This window comes from Pantherophis guttatus, chromosome 2, assembly GCF_059756535.1.
Source record: "Pantherophis guttatus breed Tessera chromosome 2, ASM5975653v1, whole genome shotgun sequence".
In the NCBI taxonomy this organism is placed as follows: domain Eukaryota; kingdom Metazoa; phylum Chordata; class Lepidosauria; order Squamata; family Colubridae; genus Pantherophis; species Pantherophis guttatus.
This window is the reverse complement of record NC_142064.1, coordinates 113,316,122-113,333,587: the sequence shown is the minus strand read 5'-3', so window position 1 is coordinate 113,333,587 and position 17,466 is coordinate 113,316,122. Positions and strand designations below refer to the sequence as shown.

Sequence of the window (17,466 nt, the reverse complement as noted above, 5' to 3'; positions counted from 1 at the left end):
ACGGACTTGAACAATGGGCCCTATCCAAGAAAATGAAATTTAATGTGGAGAAACGCAAAGGTTTACACTTAAGCAGGAAATACTAAAGGTACAGGTACAGATTAGGTGAAACCTGACTTAAAAACAGAAACTATGAGAGGAACATTTGAGTCCTAGTGGATGATCACTTAAATATGAGCCAGCAGTATATGGCAGCAGCCAGAAAAGCTAATACAATCCTTGGTTGTATAAACAGAGGCATAGAATCAAAATCAGCTGAAGTGTTAGTACCTTAGTAAGGCCACACCTGGAATACTGCATCCAGTATTTTGGTCATCACATTACAGAAAAGATGTTAAGACTTTGGAAAATGTGCAAAGAAGAGCAACTAAGATGATTAAAGGCCTGGAGACAAAAACATGTGAACGGTTGCAAGATTTGGGTTTGGCTAGTCTAGAGAAAAGAAGGACTGGGGGGACATGATAGCAGTATTCCAGTATTTGAGAGCTTGTCACAAAGAGGAGGGGGTCAAATTTTCAAAGCACCAGAGGGCCAGAAGAAGAAACGATGGAAACTAATCAAGGAGAGAAGCAACCTAGAATTTAGAAGAAACTTCCTAACTGTGAGAACAATTAACCATTGGAACAGTTTACCTCCAGACATGGATACTTTATCATTGGAGGTTTTTAAGAAGTGGGCAGTCACTTTTCTGAAATGGTATAGGGTCTCCTGTTTGAGCAGGGGGGTGGACTAGAAGACCTCAAAGGTCCCTTTCAGCTCTATTCTGATTGTATTGTAAGAACTCAAGAGTCTGAAAGCCATCTGATCAGGATTAGGAAAAGAGCCTTTTCAGAGGTTATGCCTGGACTTTGAAACTCAAGAGATGCCCCTTTCTTCACTAATAGTCTTCTAGATCTTTAATGTATGATCTTATTGAGAGTATATCAATAAGTTTTAGTGATTTAAATATTTTAAATATTTAGTGTAATATATTAATATGCTTCTCTATTGTTTACTGTTTTATATTTCTATCTTTTTGTGAGCAATTTGGAGTTTTATAGAGAAGAAGGAGGGTAAAAATCTAAAATAAGTAATACATTGATTTATTTGATGCATTCTTCACACTTCCTAATTTAACTTTCTTGACATCTTACTTACAGAAGAATGCTCTTTTACTGTCAACTTCTAGAATTATGCAGCCTTTTTATGTGCCATGTATTCAAACTTCCATTGCAATCAAATGGAGACACTGAAGGATAAGAGAAAAAAACTTTCCTTCCTTCCTTCCTTCCTTCCTTCCTTCCTTCCTTCCTTCCTTCCTTCCTTCCTTCCTTCCTTCCTTCCTTCCTTCCTTCCTTCCCTCCCTCCCTCCCTCCCTCCCTCCCTCCCTCCTTCCTTCCTTCCTTCCTTCCTTCCTTTCTTCCTTCCCCCTCCCTCCTTTCCACTGAAATTACTCTGTAAATTGGATGTTTTTGCCTGAATCTGCATGCACATGGTACAAATGTGTTTGTAATCAATACTCTCTGTGATTGGTCATGTTTACAACTCCTTTTTTTATTATTATTATTTCAATTCAAGAAACTCAACAGGAAATCAGTTTGAACCTTTGTTTTTCTCATGCTCCCTATCTTCCAGTCTGTTGAGTTATTGCCTCTTACCTCTTAGCTCCTGTTGCAACAGCATCTGGTCCAAACTTCTCTCTGGCTGATCTGGAGAGTCCCAGTTACTACAACATCAATCAAGTGGCTCTTGGTAGACGGTCAATAACATCACCACCTTCTAGCAGGTAGGTCTATTACAAACTTTGTGAAGTGCAAAAATCTTTGAGTTCATTGAAAGACTCTTCAAACCAAATAGCATTTCTTGTAGTAATTAGTCCCAACTGGGGGTGGGGTGGGGAGTAAATACTTAACCCTGTATTTCATTACATTGTTGCTTATGATCTGTGCGTCTGTGTTATGGTTCCACTGCAGTTCCACCAAACGGCCTAAATCACTAGATGACAGCGAAATGGAGAGTCCAGTAGATGATGTGTTTTATCCTGGGACGGGACGGTCCCCAGCAGCTGGCAGCAGCCAATCCAGTGGTTGGCCCAATGATGTGGATGCAGGTAAGAGGCAACTGTCTTTCCTCATCAGTTAATATATATTGAGATGGGAAACAAAAGCAAAAGGACTAGTCTGATCTTTGGCCTTCATTTACCATCTCCATTAGGCCTGCATAGATTTCATCCACAATTGCATCTGTTCTTCCAATACAGTGACCATATTTTCTAATTAATGCTTTGTTAATGAAGAAGGTATAGGACAAGTGATAATTATTTGTTTCAGGTGAGCTCTGTTTGGATTCTACAGATTGGAAGCTGCTGTTTAGGGAAATGGTTCAAACAAGTTGGTATATGGTTGCTTACAACAAATATGAAGCATAGCCCTTTAACAGACACATACCCAAATACAGGTGAAGTCTTAGTTTAAAATGTGGTTACAAAATGAAGTTAAGCCTACACAGAGCACATAGGCAAAGATGCCTCATGAGGGAAGGGTAGATAACTCTTAGTCCAGTATGGATGAGATTTGAAACTAAGAAATACATATCTCTCTAATACTAGCAAAAAACACTAGGCATGCAATAATTTATTTATTTATTTATTTATTTATTTATTTATTTATTTATTTATTTATTTATTTATTATATTTCTATACCGCCTTTCTCCCGTAGGACTCAAGGCGGTGTACAGTCAAGAAAAATATAGACACACAAACATCATAAAATTGCTAATTAAAATTATTACTTAGTTTGGTCAATTAAATAAAACCCAGAATTAGATAACATTTAAAAAATCATTCACATGTTCGTATGTTTAGCCCCGCCTGTTGGAACATCAGGGTCTTGAGGGCACGGCGGAAAGCACGGAGATCAGGGATATTCTGTTTCTCCGGGGGCAGTTCATTCCAAAGGGTTGGAGCCCCCACAGAGAAGGCCCTCCCCCTGGGAGTCGCCAGTCGACATAATTTGACTGACAGTACCCTGAGTAGTCCCTCCCTGTGAGAACGAACTGGTCGGTGGGAGGCTATTGGTGGCAAAAGACGGTCTCGTAGGTACCCAGGTCCTAAGCCATGGAGCGCTTTAAAGGTGATAACTAACACCTTGAATCGCACCCGGAAGACCACCGGGAGCCAGTGCAGCTCGCGTAGGAGAGGTGTTACATGGGCGTAACGAGCTGCGCCCATAATCCCCCACGCGGCTACGTTCTGGAGCAGTTGGAGCCTCCAGGTGCTTTTCAAGGGGAGCCCCATGTAGCGAGCATTACAGTAGTCCATACGGGAGGTAACTAGGGCATGAGTGACCGTGCGCAAGGCGTCCCGATCTAGAAAGGGACGCAACTGGCGGATCAGGCGAACCTGATAAAAGGCACCCCTGGCCACGGCCGTCAAATGATCTTCTAAAGATAACCGTGAATCCAGGAGGACACCCAAGTTGCGGGCCCTCTCTGTGGGGAGCAAGATCTCATCCCCTATTGTCAGTGATGGTACCAGCTGACTATACCGGGACGCCGGAAGCCACAGCCACTCGGTCTTGGAGGGGTTGAGTCTGAGCTTGTTTCTCCCCATCCAGATCCGCACGGCCTCCAGGCAATGGGACATCACAGCAAGGGCATCATTGGGGTGGTCTGGGGTGGAGATGTATAGCTGTGTGTCATCAGCATACTGATGAACACTCACCCCAAAACCACGGATGATCTCGCCTAGCGGTTTTACAATAATGTTGAACAGAAGGGGTGAGAGGACTGACCCTTGCGGCACCCCAAAATATAAATATATAAAGCTCCCCAGCATGAAACCCAGTGAAATAAGGTGTTCTGAAATACTACATAAGCATAATGGAACCAATAGTAAATTGTACACATTGAATTAAATTTGTGTAGACTTCAAAAAACTGTGATACAAATAAGCTATGGTCATGTGTAGTTTTGCAGAATGAAATATTTATATAGCTACCTCAAAAATGCTAGCTTGTGAGTATGAATGAGAGCATATTGGCATGTATATGTTGAATATGTGCATGACATAATCTTCATGAATAAGGAGAAAGAGGATTAATGTCCAGGGTAAAGAAGTTTGTGTGCAGGATAATGGGAATGAAGTAGCTGCTACATAGTTTGAAGGATTGAGCAATGGACTCCAATGTAAGGCACGGCAACTGTCCATACTGGGATTTCTTACACTGCTGGAAATCAACTGTCCTAATGATTTACAAGAATGGATTCTGGCTGTATCGGAATTAGTGGAATAAATAGGACAGTGGAATGGGATGCTGGTGGCTAGAATGAACTGATATATTCCTGGCTTATCTGAAACCTCTCTGGCAATTCTGATTAAAGAACTGCCGAAGTAAGCTTGACCACATCTGAGATATAGGAAAGCTGAGTTCTGTTCTGTTCTCCAAGTAAGATATACAATATATTTTAATTATTGCATAAAATTTTTGCTGTAAATTTAAATAGTAATTTGTTCTTATTACATTTAAAATAAAAATAAAATTATTATTATTATTATTATTATTATTATTATTATTATTATTATTATTATTATTATTATTATTATTCTTTGTTTGGGTATTCACCTGTTTGTTTAGAGGGGTATTTTCCTTCATTCCAGAAGAAATTATCCTGTATTCTTAACCAATGTGAATGAAGAAAAAAAATTTAAAAATTCAATCTTCTTCACAAAAATTAAATTTGCTTTATTGGAAATACTATCAGCCCATATAGTAGCTGTGGTGAGGTATATGTGTATTCAGTTACAGCTTCCATCATTTAAAGTAATCCCCTGTTCAACTATGTTTTCCAAATACTGTCTTGTTTTATGGGGATTAGATATGATCAGCCAGTAGCCCATTAGGTGTGGGAATTAATGTACTGTAAGTCTTGGATGACACAGAAGATGGAAAGAAGATTCTTAATACTGTATTGTCCTTTTCATTACATTTACATCATTTTTATATGCTTACATGGAAAGTCTACCTATTCTTCTGAACTCTTTTGCATATTAATATTTTTATCCCACAGTATAGACAGATTATGTATACACATTAATTTGTAAGTCAGATGTCATAGAAGAAAAGGAGCATCCCCTGTGTACATGTTTTTGGAAATACAGTTTTAGTAAAGTATACCTATGAAAAGGTTTGTGAATTTGCACATTTCCTGTCAGAATAAAGCAGTGGGCAGCTGTGTCTGGAGGATACTCTAGTCTACCTCCAAATTCTAGGGTAACTTCAAAGGAAAATAGGTGAATACTCCATTAAAAGGAGTGTTCCAATGCAGCATGCAGCACATAACATCTTAAGCCAGTTTCTTAAATGCTTTATAAGCTGCACTTCCTCTGTGTTTGCAGTACATTTGATAAATCAAAATTATTCCGCTGATCTGTAGGGAATAATTATGGGAGTGGGCTTGTTTTGTACTTGGGTCTTCCTTAGTTTTCTGAGGGCTGAAGGCTGTGGAACAGGCTGTATTCAAACACTTTTTTTCTTTTTCTTTCATCTCCCTCCTCCTCCTTTGTCTTGTTGAGGTTTGTTCCCAACCATCTGAACAAATCACCAATTAAGCAGCACAGCTGCAGGGCTTGTATGAACAGCTGGAGAGACCATCCAGCCGTCTGACAGAGACAGGTGTTCACAGCTGGCTGGCAGCCCCCCTCCCTATCCCTGTGCACAGGTATCAGGTGTTAGGCAGCTGGCATGAGATAACAGGCTGGGGGCTTTTTTCTCTCGGGCCCCCCTTGCCTGCTGCTGAAGTGCCAGATTGTGCTGCATTAGAAAAATAGTGATGAACAGAAATGGCCCATTTCTGTATGAAGCACTGTATTGATCCCCTAATATTCAAGGGGTATGTCACCAGATTCTCTGTTTCATATCTGTGGAGACAGCATTTTGTAACTCATAATCATGTTTCCCGAGGTGTGGATGCTTTTAATCAAGATCAATCCACAGTGTAGATCTACAAATGCACACACACAAAAAATCCATGTGTAGATTTTAAATCAGCTTTGACACTACATCACCTATCCGTATTGTATTTCACACTGAAGTGAACTGCCCAAAGACAGATGGTTTATTATAACAATGGCTTGTGTGTGCATTAGGGTGGAGTCTAAGGGTGAGTCCAAAAGCCAACAAATCAGTGATACTCCAGGGCAGCAACATCAGAGCTATGAACAGTAGCTAATTCTAGCAATGTACAATAAAATGTTGTAGCGTTTCTAGTTCTAACTATGCTGTCCTGCCCTTGTCTTCTATATTCCATTCCACACTCAGGTCTTAGTAATTGATTTTTAATGTTTGCTAAGCATATTCTGTAGGGCAGGGCAGGGCAAGCTTTATTGTCATTGTGTATTGTGAGCATGCTGGCACACATTAAAAATGAAATTCTGTTGCCTGCTCTCAAAAGAAAGTATACATCTACCCATACACATACATAACACACATATACACATGCTATATACTGTACATATATATATATACATACCTAGACCCATATATATATTGAGAGTTCACAAGATTGATAACTATATGGAACAAAACTGTGACTGAATCTAGATGTTGTGCTTCGGATACCACGAAGCCTCCTCCCAGAAGGTAATAAGGAGAATGGTCATGAAAAGGATGTGTAGCATCCCAGACAATACTGCGGACCCTGTCAAGCATCACTTATATACTGTGTCCTAGATCAAACATGTCAAACTCAAGGCCCATGGGCCAGATCTGGCTTGCGATGTGTTTGGATCTGGGCCACAGGACTGCCCTGGAGATGGTGAGGGGCCAGCCTCCGCCGCCTCAGCCCTGGCCCACCCCAGCCGGGTGCTCCCCTTGGTGCGTACATAGGAGGCGGCGAGCACAGGGGGGCTGGGGATGCCCGACAGCAGCTGGTTTATTGACCCCTTGGTCACTCATTGACCAGCAGCGATGGCCAGCTAGATGTGAGCCCAGGACATCCAATAAACTGTGCTCAGCCCCACCCTACCTGCACCACACTCACACAACTTGGGGTCACACAGCACAGGTGGGTCCGAGCACCACAGCTGTTGGGCCAGCCCTTTAAGCGGCAGGCAGAGGCAGAGACACAGAGGGGGAGGCATGCAATCTGGCTCATTGGATGCGCTGGGTGACCGCCTGCCCTGTCCCAGCCGCAGCAGCTGTGGGCAAATAAAGACAGTGGGGCTGTGGCGAGACAGCTTAGCCAGTCGTTGTCATTGCCACATCATGGCCCCTGCCCACTCAGCCTCCATCATCCAACTTTGTGCTTCAGCTCCAGCCGCACACATAGGATAACTTTCCACTCGCAGCTACACCAACAGCCCCAGCAAATGGGAAGGGTGGGGAGTTCCCATCCCCAAGAAGCAGCTGGGACTCCTTTCCCTGCCCTGCCCAAGCCCAGCCCTGGAGCTGCCCTCTGCAGGAGCTGGGATGCCATTCGAGGCTCACCCTCCAATCCTGCCTTCTGTCCCTCAGTCCATCGAGGCTCTGTCCATGGAGTAACTGGACATGTTCCAAGCTTCCTGGTGCTCAAAGTCGTTCTGGCATCTCCCGAATTCCATCAGCCAGTCTGCCTCCGAAGGAGCCGTTTAAGCGAGGGCGTTGAGGAGCAAGAGGACAAATCCCCCCGGGAGGTTTTGGACCCTGAGTATCGCTTTTGGGCTGCCCAGACCAGAAAATCAACTTCCCAGAAGGCTAAAATCTACTTTTATTGAGATTGGCTGCAATAATCAAATTTTTGAAATCTGATTGTGCTGAACCTCCTTATCCTCCTGTGAATCAGGGAGGTAACTGCCTGGGCCACTTCCAAATTTTCTCTTGTAGATAGAAGGAAGTGAACTACCAATAATCTTTTCTGCTATCCTCACAACTCTGCACCACTTTCCTGTCCAAAGCAGTAATTCTCCCAAACCAGACAGGATGCTCTTGATCGTCTCTCCATAGTAAGTGGTAAGGACAGGGGAAGAAAGATATTAAATTCTTACTGAGCTCTTTGTGCACTACTCAATAAAACTTCCTCTCCTAGGGCTGGGGGAAGAAGTTGTATTACTGTTGATCTTGAATTCCACTAAATCTGGTAATATTTTCCTTTTACATGTGGATCTGTAACATTTAATTATATTATTAACCACTTTCAGAAACTAAGTTTACTGTTAATAAATAACAATTAATAAGGTGCTATTTCATGAAGATCTTCTGTGCAAGTCTGAAGGTTTGGGGTAGCTTCTTTAAGAACAGAATACTGGATATGTCTTTTTATGTCGTTAACAAATGGGAAATAACTCTTAAGTGGTTGTTCTAAAAAGGCATAGTTAAGCAATATTCTTTATTTGGCCATGGATAATTCCAACTGCTGCATAAATCAAGTACAGAAATGAAAATTAGCTATATTAATTAATAGCAAATAATAAAACAGCTTTGCAGATTAAACTTGCAAGCCTATTTAATAAATATTTTGATATACCGGTAATGAGGGATATATGCCGATGACAGCAGTATCTATTGAAACAAGACATAGTCAAGCCATGAAAAAGAGGCATTATTCACTAAACAGCTGCCTGAGGGAAGAAAGTAATAAGTCCTTTGACTTGAAGAACCTTAAGCACATATCACAATTTCTAAATTGTAGCTGGCCAAATGTAATGATCTGACCATCTCTCTGACAGTTCAACGTTTTGTTCTTGAGTATATCCATCTATATCTGAATACATCCAAAATTCAATCATTTATCTTTTAAGCTTTAAAGCTTTCAATTCATATGCCATTCTTCCATATTTACATTTTACATATTAGTTTGAATTTCTTGATTTACTTCTTATTTGTTGATAATTTATATGGACACTCTATAGAGTAGATATAGGATCTTTTTGTTCTTCATCTTGTTCAAAATATTTGTTTATTTCTATTGCACTGCTGTTTATGGCAAACTCTCTTTTTTCCTGGGGACTCCAGATGCATAAAAACAGTTATCCTCAATGAAATGGGTAATTTGTCTGTAGAAGTTGCTATTGGACCTACCCCATAAACCTTGTTCTGGAGTCTGATATTACACTGAAAATAAAATGCTGTGAGACTTCCCTTTCTCCTTCAACAATGCTCTGCCATTTTAATTTTTTCCCCCTAAGATGTATTTCTCCATTTTCAGGACTGGCATTTACATTTTCTCTCCCACTCCCATTGTAAAGCATTTCCCCATTGCAAAATACTAACATTTCCAATTTCAACTGCAGAAGTACTCTCAGTCAGTCGCAACTTCCTCATTCAAAGATAAAATCACTATGTGTATTTGTCTATTGTATGACACCAAGCATATGAAAAACAGGACAAAAATATAGTTCAAATTCTTCAACCTCCATCAACTGAGTCCTACAACAATTTTAAAGTAACATTTAAAATGTTGGGATTTTTTCTTCTTAGCGTTTTCCCACAAATGCAGGATCTACTTTTTTTAGATCAACCAACTGTTGATCCATTGGTTGTGATAGAAAGTGGCCGACTGGCTTGTCTCACCCAAGCTTGGTGTCATGGGCTGAGAGTGAGTGACTGGCCCAAAATTACCCAGCTGGCTTTCCTGCCTAAAAACTCATAGTCTCCTGGTTTCTAGCCTGGTACGTTAACTATTAGAACAGAACAAACCAAACTGGTCTGTTATGGAATATCTTATAAGGCTCTTAATACTTATATACTGTATTATATTACAAGGATATTAAGCCTTGTAATATGTAAGAAAAAATATTATTGACAATGACAAACATATTGCAAGATTCCTTAATTATAATGTTCTTATACTTTATAATGTACTTATTTCGTAGGAGCAGACTAATTATTTCCTTGAGATATAACTGCATAGGCTGCTTGCTCCCGTGTCTGATTTACTGAGATTTTCTCATTGGCTTTGTGAGAGGTCATAACATACAATTCTGTACAGTTGCCTACATTGCAGACTGATCTTTCCTCTTTTAGCAAGACCCAGTCCTACCACAACCTGGTATATAAGATAGAAGAAATTGGAATAGCCTGTTTGGTTTCTCAGATTTGTACAACATACAAAGTTTTTTGGGGGGAGGAGGGGCAACCCTGTGTTTAAATATATTAAATAAACAAACAGATAAATAAACTGAATACAGACATGTGCTTGGCACTTTGGTTTCCCACCTTGATATCTGCCCCACCACCAGTACTTCACAGAAGTGTATCTGTCAAGCCAAGAGAGCCACTGTCACATAGTGCAGAGTTCCTCAACCTTTTTGGCTTTGCAGACTGGCTGGGGTGGGGGAGAGGGACAGGGGATGATTCTACATGAACAGCAGGCAAGCATGCAATGCAGCTCCATTTGCGCAAATGGAGCATGCACACGCTTGCCCACCACTTCCCAGGCCTAGTTCCAAAAGGCTCAAGCTCCAGTAGTGGGCCGTGGGTCAGGGGCTGGGGATCCCTGACATAGTGGATAAGAAACTGGGATATGATGAGCTCTAGCCATGGAAGCTGGAACATGATTTTACACCAGTCACTCTCTCAGACCAACCCAAATCCAGGAGTATTACTATATGTACGCTGCCTTGAGTGATAGAAAATAGAAACAGAATCTAAATCTAATAAATAAATAATAATTTCGGGGAGGAAGTAGGAATCAAGAAATTCAGGAAAATACATCAGGAAAGTATTTCAGCTGTGCTGAACAGTGAAGAAGTGAAGCCATTTCTGGAAAATAAGCAATTTCAATAGTTCTTTTGTGAATTATTAAGAGGGTTTTTTTCATGTACCTGTGCCTTTTACTATTTACTTTTTTCACTTTTTGGCTATTATTAGTTCTCCTGGCACCCAACTAAGGCCTTGCTCAAATGACGTGACAAATCTATGTCTTTGCAGGGAATTGTGGAGGAAACTTAAACAGCCTTTGAACAAATTTATATTGATGTTTAATAACTGTTAATTCAAAGGAAGAGTAGCATTTGTCATGCAAATAAGCATTTTCAATCACATGGCAAACTCCACTGAAGCAAGACTGCTTTAGAACAAAGGCAAGAAACTGCTCTGGTGCAGGGCTTTGAAAAACCCTAATAAGCATTCAGATTACATCTTGTCACTGAGATATAACAAACTTAGATGTGCTCTAGGACAAGGAATAGTGAGTAGCAGAGATGGGGAAAAATCTAGAGTTTTGAAAAGAAATAAAGTGTTGCAACCTAGAGTCAAAACACTAATTTATTGCACACCTTGACTGATGGATCTAAGTCTTAGCAAGTGGTAGAACCTGGCTAATCTAGTCTGCGCTTGGAAGCTAAGGATATTTTCTTGAATGAGAGACCAAAAGGGAGTCCCAGGGCCGTAGGTTGGAGTACAAGTAAAAAAAAGTAAAAATCCTGGAACTGGGCTAAGGCAGCCACTTCTGTATGTTGTCTAGATGTATGTAGGTTCCATGGGGGAATCAAACCTGACACAAAGGAGATTTTATTTATTTTTATTTTATTAATGCAGGCACCTCAGAGACACATGGAGATTGCTCTTAATATCAAGTGCTTATCAAGTGCTGTAGAAATAATGAATAATAATGCTGTCTGTCTATCTACGTCTACTTCATTGTTGGCTTTTATGCAGAATAGACATGTGAGCTGCTTCTTTAACCTGTTCAGTGACAGGTAGAAAAACTAAAAATTGAAAGCAGCCGTTCCCAATATAATCCCTTAGATCTGTTGTAGAACATAAATTGGACCACAGAAGTGAATGAAAGAGCATGGCTAACTACTAATCCATCTTTCCTCCACCTGTTAAACCATGAACTTTCTCCCTGATTCCTTGCCAGGACCGGCTTCTTTAAAGAAGTCAGGAAAGCTGGATTTCTGCAGTGCCCTGTCCTCCCACACCACCTCCCCGAGAATGGCTTTCACCCACCACCCGCTGCCTGTCCTAGCAGGAGTCAGACCAGGTGAGAACAAAGCCATTTTCTTAGGGGGGCGAATGGGTGGATTGTGGGCAAGATGGGAGGCAAGGGACAAAGTTGTCTCCTTGGTAGGGCATGTCAATAGATTCAACCACCTCGGTTCTGGCAATAGTCTCTTGCTGTCTCTTTTTCTCTCTTTCACTTCCTCTGTCTTTTGTTCCCCTGCTTTCTTTTCTTTTTTTTCCCCAAAATGGTTTAACACATTGATTGCAAATGGCATTCTCAAGAATTTATCCTTAAGATGGCATATAAAGAAGAAAGTTTTGATAAATCAGATTAACTTGAAAGCCACAGGACCAAGTTTGAATTGATAGCAGTACATAGATGGACTGAGATCTAGTTTAATATATATAGCTTCAAATGCTCATTTGAAAATGCTTTGGAAAAGGAGGCTTCAGAATGAATGGACAACTACATTTAAATATTTTGTTTAAAAAACTAGGATATTTAAAGTTTGCATCCAAGAAAGGCAAATCTAACCTATAGACTACATTCAATACATTGAGAGTTGTCAGATTTCTAGTGGCTTATTGTTTCAAGCTGAAATACTTATCCTTGCTTCTCTGAGGTGTGCTTGAAATTGAAGTAGGACCCTAAGCCCCATGAAAGTGAAAATGACAAATGTATTTTCAGTACATTTCTTAAAAAATTTTAAAAGTCCGTATTTCAGTATATTTTGAGAGTCTGTCTGGAGCCTGAATGGCTACACTTATTTCATTTCTAAAATTATTTTTTATTATTTTTATTTTTGTTATTTATATGCTGCCCTTCCAAGTCACCTTCACAGGGTGGTCTTGTAATGAAAATAGAAATAAAATACTACAACAAAAGTAATGAAATGCATATCATAAAATAACAGCATTAAAATGAAAACAGCAGATGGGAAAATGTAATGAAGTCCAATCATTGGAGAAAAAAATACCAGTTTAAAATGCTTAAGGGATTTTAAAAGATTTTTCCATTGGCATTAAAATCCCATTAGAGCAGGCAGAGAACCATAGGACTTCAAAAATACTAAGGTGCCAGTGCAGAAAAGACACTAGATTTGTCTTCTATCTGCCATTTTTTGTGATAGTGAGGTCATCCAAAGAAAGATGTCTAAAGATTTTTTCATTGTACAAGTAGGGTCATAAAGAAATAGGCATTTCAAAAATAAATGCAATAATTTCTTGAAAGAGAGAGGAAAAGAAGGAATCTCTGAGGATTTTACTCTGCTAGTCATAACCAACTATAGGGGGTGGCGTTCATCTCCATTTCAAGGGCCAGTGAGCCAGCATTATCCTAAGATATTTCTGTGGTCATGTGGCCAACATGATGTCAAAAAGTGCTGTTTCCTCCCACTAAAGTGGTACCTATGTAGCTACTCGCATTTGCATGCTTTCAAACTGCTAGGTGGTCAGGAGCTGGGGCAAGAACAGAAGCTCACCCATCACATGACCCTTGGGTCTCAAGCCCAACATCTAACTGCTGAGCCTTTGCGCCACCCCCAATTTCTTCAATTTCTTGAAAAACAGGCTATAACTTGCTTGACCTTTTCCTTGTTTAGGTCGTGGCATATTCAGCCTTCAGCCAAGGCATTTAAAGTCTGTGTGCTTAGATCAAATGAGCAGAGAATCTGCTTAAGTGTTATTTACAAATGCCTATGACTAGTGTTTAGGAAGAACCATGATACAGGTGTATTCGCTGGAGGTATTTTTATTTTTTGTAATCAACCATAAGCATAAAGTTTGAAGTTTAGGGATGCTGTCACAGATTTTGGTGTCTGGCTTTTCTTAGGATGATGTTGTGGTTTCTGATTAATAGTTACTTTATATCACTTACAGTGATGTACTGCATCATGTACTGTATTGTACATAGGTTGCACATATGTGTGCAGTAGAGGGAGGGAAGAAATAGAAGAAAGCATTTTAATTAAAGTAGCAACATATCTGATGAGGTGCTTCAGGTAAGGAATAGAACAAGCAAGTTTAGAATACATTCCTCCAGCCTCTTATCTAGATAAGCCACTAAGATACACTGTCAAATGGCTTGCCCTGAAGCATCAAACAGGTTTTGTAAATAGAGTACTAACATTTTAAACATTAGTAGGTTGAAGAGTTCCTTGCTTGTCTGTGTTTTGGATCCTGCCATGGATGGCAGTTAAAGAGGCAATATCATTGTAAACTTAGTGCCAATCGAAGTGCATTGTCAGAGAGATGTAGGACTTATGAAGACGAAGTTGTTTTGTGAGAACTAATGTCAGTGGTATGTTTGGAGAGAGGCCATTACTTGCTTGAGTTTCTACCAAGTCTCCACTTTGTATGAGCTCATAGTATAATACTACTTTGGTGAACTAACAGAAAAAATAATTGTGGCAGGACTGATTTCTCTCTTTGTCCTGTAAGTACTCAGACAGCAAGTGACAGTGTATAATAAGCAGCTCTTCAAGGAATAGGCAGTACAGGACTCCAGGCAATGGGTTTTTAAGAATTATGTAATCTATATTACAGAAAGAAAAAAAGGCATAATATTAAAGGAAGGAGATGTAAGCTAAAATAGGTCAAGTGTTAGGCAAAGAAACCTTTCTGACCTGCGATTTGAAGTATACATTGGATACAGTTGATCCCAAGCTTGGGTGAAAGCCATTAGTTAAAAGACACAATAATTAAACAAGCAGTTATTTTATAAAGGGCACCAATACTTTTTGTGGAAGGCTTACATTCTACTCAGACATAGTTATAGCATAGTATAGAAATCACATTTCAAAAGCCTTTACAGGTAGTCCTCGACTTATAATAGTTCATTTAGTGACTGTTCAAAATTACAACAGCACTGAAAAAAGTGGCTTATGATCATTTTTCATACTTATGGATGTTGCAGTATCCTTATGGTCCTGTGATCAAAATTCAGGCTTTTGGCAACTGACTCATTTATGACAGTTGCAGTGTCCTGGGGACATGTGATCACCTTTCAGACAAGCATAGTCAATGGGGAAGCCAGATTCACTTAACAACCATGTTACTAAGAGCCATGGTGGCACAGTGGTTAGAATGTAGCATTGCAGGCTAACTCACTGCTGGCTGCCAGCAGTTCGATTCTCACCGGCTCAAGGTTCACTCAGCCTTCCATTCTTCCAAGATCAGTACAATGAGGACCCAGATTGTTGGAGGCATAATGCTGACTCTGTAAATGGCTTAGAGAGGGCTGTAAAGCATTGTGAAGCGGTATATAAGTCTAAGTGCTATTGCTACTAATGTAATAACTGTAGTGATTCACTTAACTCTGGCAAGAAAGGTGGTAAAATGGGGCAGACTTAACAACTATTTCACTTAGCAACAGAAATTTTGGGCTCAATTGTGCTCATAAATTGAGGACTACCTGTACTCATTTATTTCAGTGCTAAATCTTCCTATGCAAAGAATTGCCCAACAAATACACTTTGCTTTTGCAGCCCTGCCATTATCATCTCTGAAAACAACAAAATAGTTTGTTCAAATCTCTGGATTTCCCTTACAACTGTTCATTCAGTCAGCTAGTCCAAGAACAGCAAATTGGAAATTGGCTTGGGCTGCCTAAATTAGTGAAAGAATTATGGCTCATTCCCCTTTTCTATATGCTTAATTTCTTACCCACCTAGTTGCTCCGTATAGCCTATATTTCATTGTTATGAATATCTGCTTTGCTCTCGTCCTGATTCCCTATTACAATTTCCTCCATCTGCCTAGTGTATAACTCTGTGTAGGAGGAACTTCAGCCACATACAGTAGGAGAGAGTCAATCCCCAGTACACAACAGCTGGTTTCTTGGCTGATTTCCCTCTTCCCTTTCCATTTTACAATGTGCCAGTAATTCCCAAAGAGAGGACTATGTTATGCACTTTTGCCCTTTTACACTTGGGTGTCAGTTAGAAGTTATTGATTTTAATGTACATTATGCTTTATAGAACAGTTTAAGAGAAAACGGTGAGTTGCTAATGAATTAGAAGATGGGAGTAGAAGGGAGGCATTCAAAAGAAGAAAGAAATAGATGAGAGCATAATAATAAGATATAAATATAAGAATATATAGGTACTTGTACTTCATTTTGATTAGGTTACAACTCTGAAATAAAGTACATAAGAAATGAGGAATGGGACATCAATAAAATTTAGTAAAAATGTCAGAGATATAAACACATGTTCAGAAGCAAATGTATACCCATTTTTACTGCATGTATATGTGCATGATACATACATGGTTGTTGCAAATTCCGGATGTATAATGCATGCAGCTCAAACCTGCTTGCACATCTTTGCAAATGCTAACCTCTTTTGAAAAAGAGAAACTACCACTCCTTGTTGGGATTGTGACAATCCTTAATTGAAAAACAGCCTTGAAAATAAGAATATGGGGATAATTTTTCAGCAGAGGCCTTGATGGTATAGGTAGCTATTGGGCTGTGGAAGCAGCATGGCATGGGGGTTGTTACTGACATCTCTTTCTGTCACTCTCTCACTCTTTCTCTCTCTGTGCTTCTCTCTCTATTTCTATCCATCTATCCTTACACTCTCCAGGAAGCCCCCGTGCCACAGCGTCGGCCCTGCACTTCCCGTCAACCTCCATCATCCAACAGTCCAGCCCCTACTTCACACACCCGACCATCCGCTACCACCACCACCACGGCCAGGACTCGCTGAAGGAATTTGTGCAGTTTGTATGCTCGGATGGCTCAGGCCAGGGCTCTGGGCAGGTAAGAGCCTCGCACCTTAGCCCAGGGATGCCGGCCAGTCCACCAGAATCCTGCCTTATAGCCCTTTTCTGCCTCTTCTCCCTCTCTGTCTCCCTCCCAAACACTGCCTGCCTGCCTGCCTGCCTGCTTGCCTGCCTGCCTGCCTGCCTGCCTGCCAAAGGCATAGGGAAATATGTGATACAGTAAGCAGTATTAACTAGTTCTGTGAGTCTGGCAGAATGGGCCTTCTTTCCTTGAAAGAACTGTCTGACTGATACTGGCTTGCTCTTGGCATCTTACCTTTACCTCAGAAATTAGACTGAATTACAAGGCCCAACTTTCAGGCTGAAGAAAATTAACTTCAGGGCAGCCAGAATATTTTTAAAAAAGGATAGATGAGAGAGATGCAGCATATTCAAAAGAGAACCTTCTCTTTTGTTTGACCTTACATGGGAACTGACTTCTACAGAATGGGCTGGTATAGCCCAGTCAGGTTTTACTTTCCCTATCATCCGATTTCTCTACCCCAATTCTGTCTGCACCATTTTTCCAAATAAGTTTCTGAAGGGTTTAAAGTCTTCAGAACTCCTGAACAAAAGAGAATCCCAGAGGGTTGCACTGAGCACATTCTAGAATGTTTATTTTTGTGACATTTGTGAAAGTGACATGAATGGCAGGATCCAAAGATGTTAGGCTTTGCAACACTGGAAAAGAACTTATAAACCAGGAAATGAGAATTTTTCAGAACACACTAGAGTTTTGAAGTTTATGATCTTTACTTATATTTTGGGAAAGAAAGAGGAAAATCAATAAACTTAAATATT

The 17,466-nt window shown here is 40.2% G+C and overlaps 1 protein-coding gene across 39 annotated transcripts in view; it reads left to right on the top strand.

Annotated features, from left to right (window-relative positions):
• NFIX (nuclear factor I X) overlaps positions 1 to 17,466 on the top strand; it is a 267,955-nt gene that overhangs the window by 220,919 nt on the left and 29,570 nt on the right. For 19 of the 39 annotated variants that reach the window (XR_015732811.1, XR_015732812.1, XR_015732808.1 and 16 more), the window contains 4 exons: positions 1,645 to 1,765; positions 1,953 to 2,089; positions 11,819 to 11,941; positions 16,488 to 16,663. Coding sequence is in view for 26 of the 39 variants with exons in the window: in XM_087888548.1 (XP_087744674.1) it covers positions 1,645 to 1,765; positions 1,953 to 2,089; positions 11,819 to 11,941; positions 16,488 to 16,663 (557 nt within the window). In the remaining 13 variants the exon portion in view is untranslated. The remainder of the gene's footprint in view (positions 1 to 1,644; positions 1,766 to 1,952; positions 2,090 to 11,818; positions 11,942 to 16,487; positions 16,664 to 17,466) is intronic. The other 20 variants (XR_015732815.1, XR_015732814.1, XR_015732807.1 and 17 more) reach the window with 3 other exon arrangements.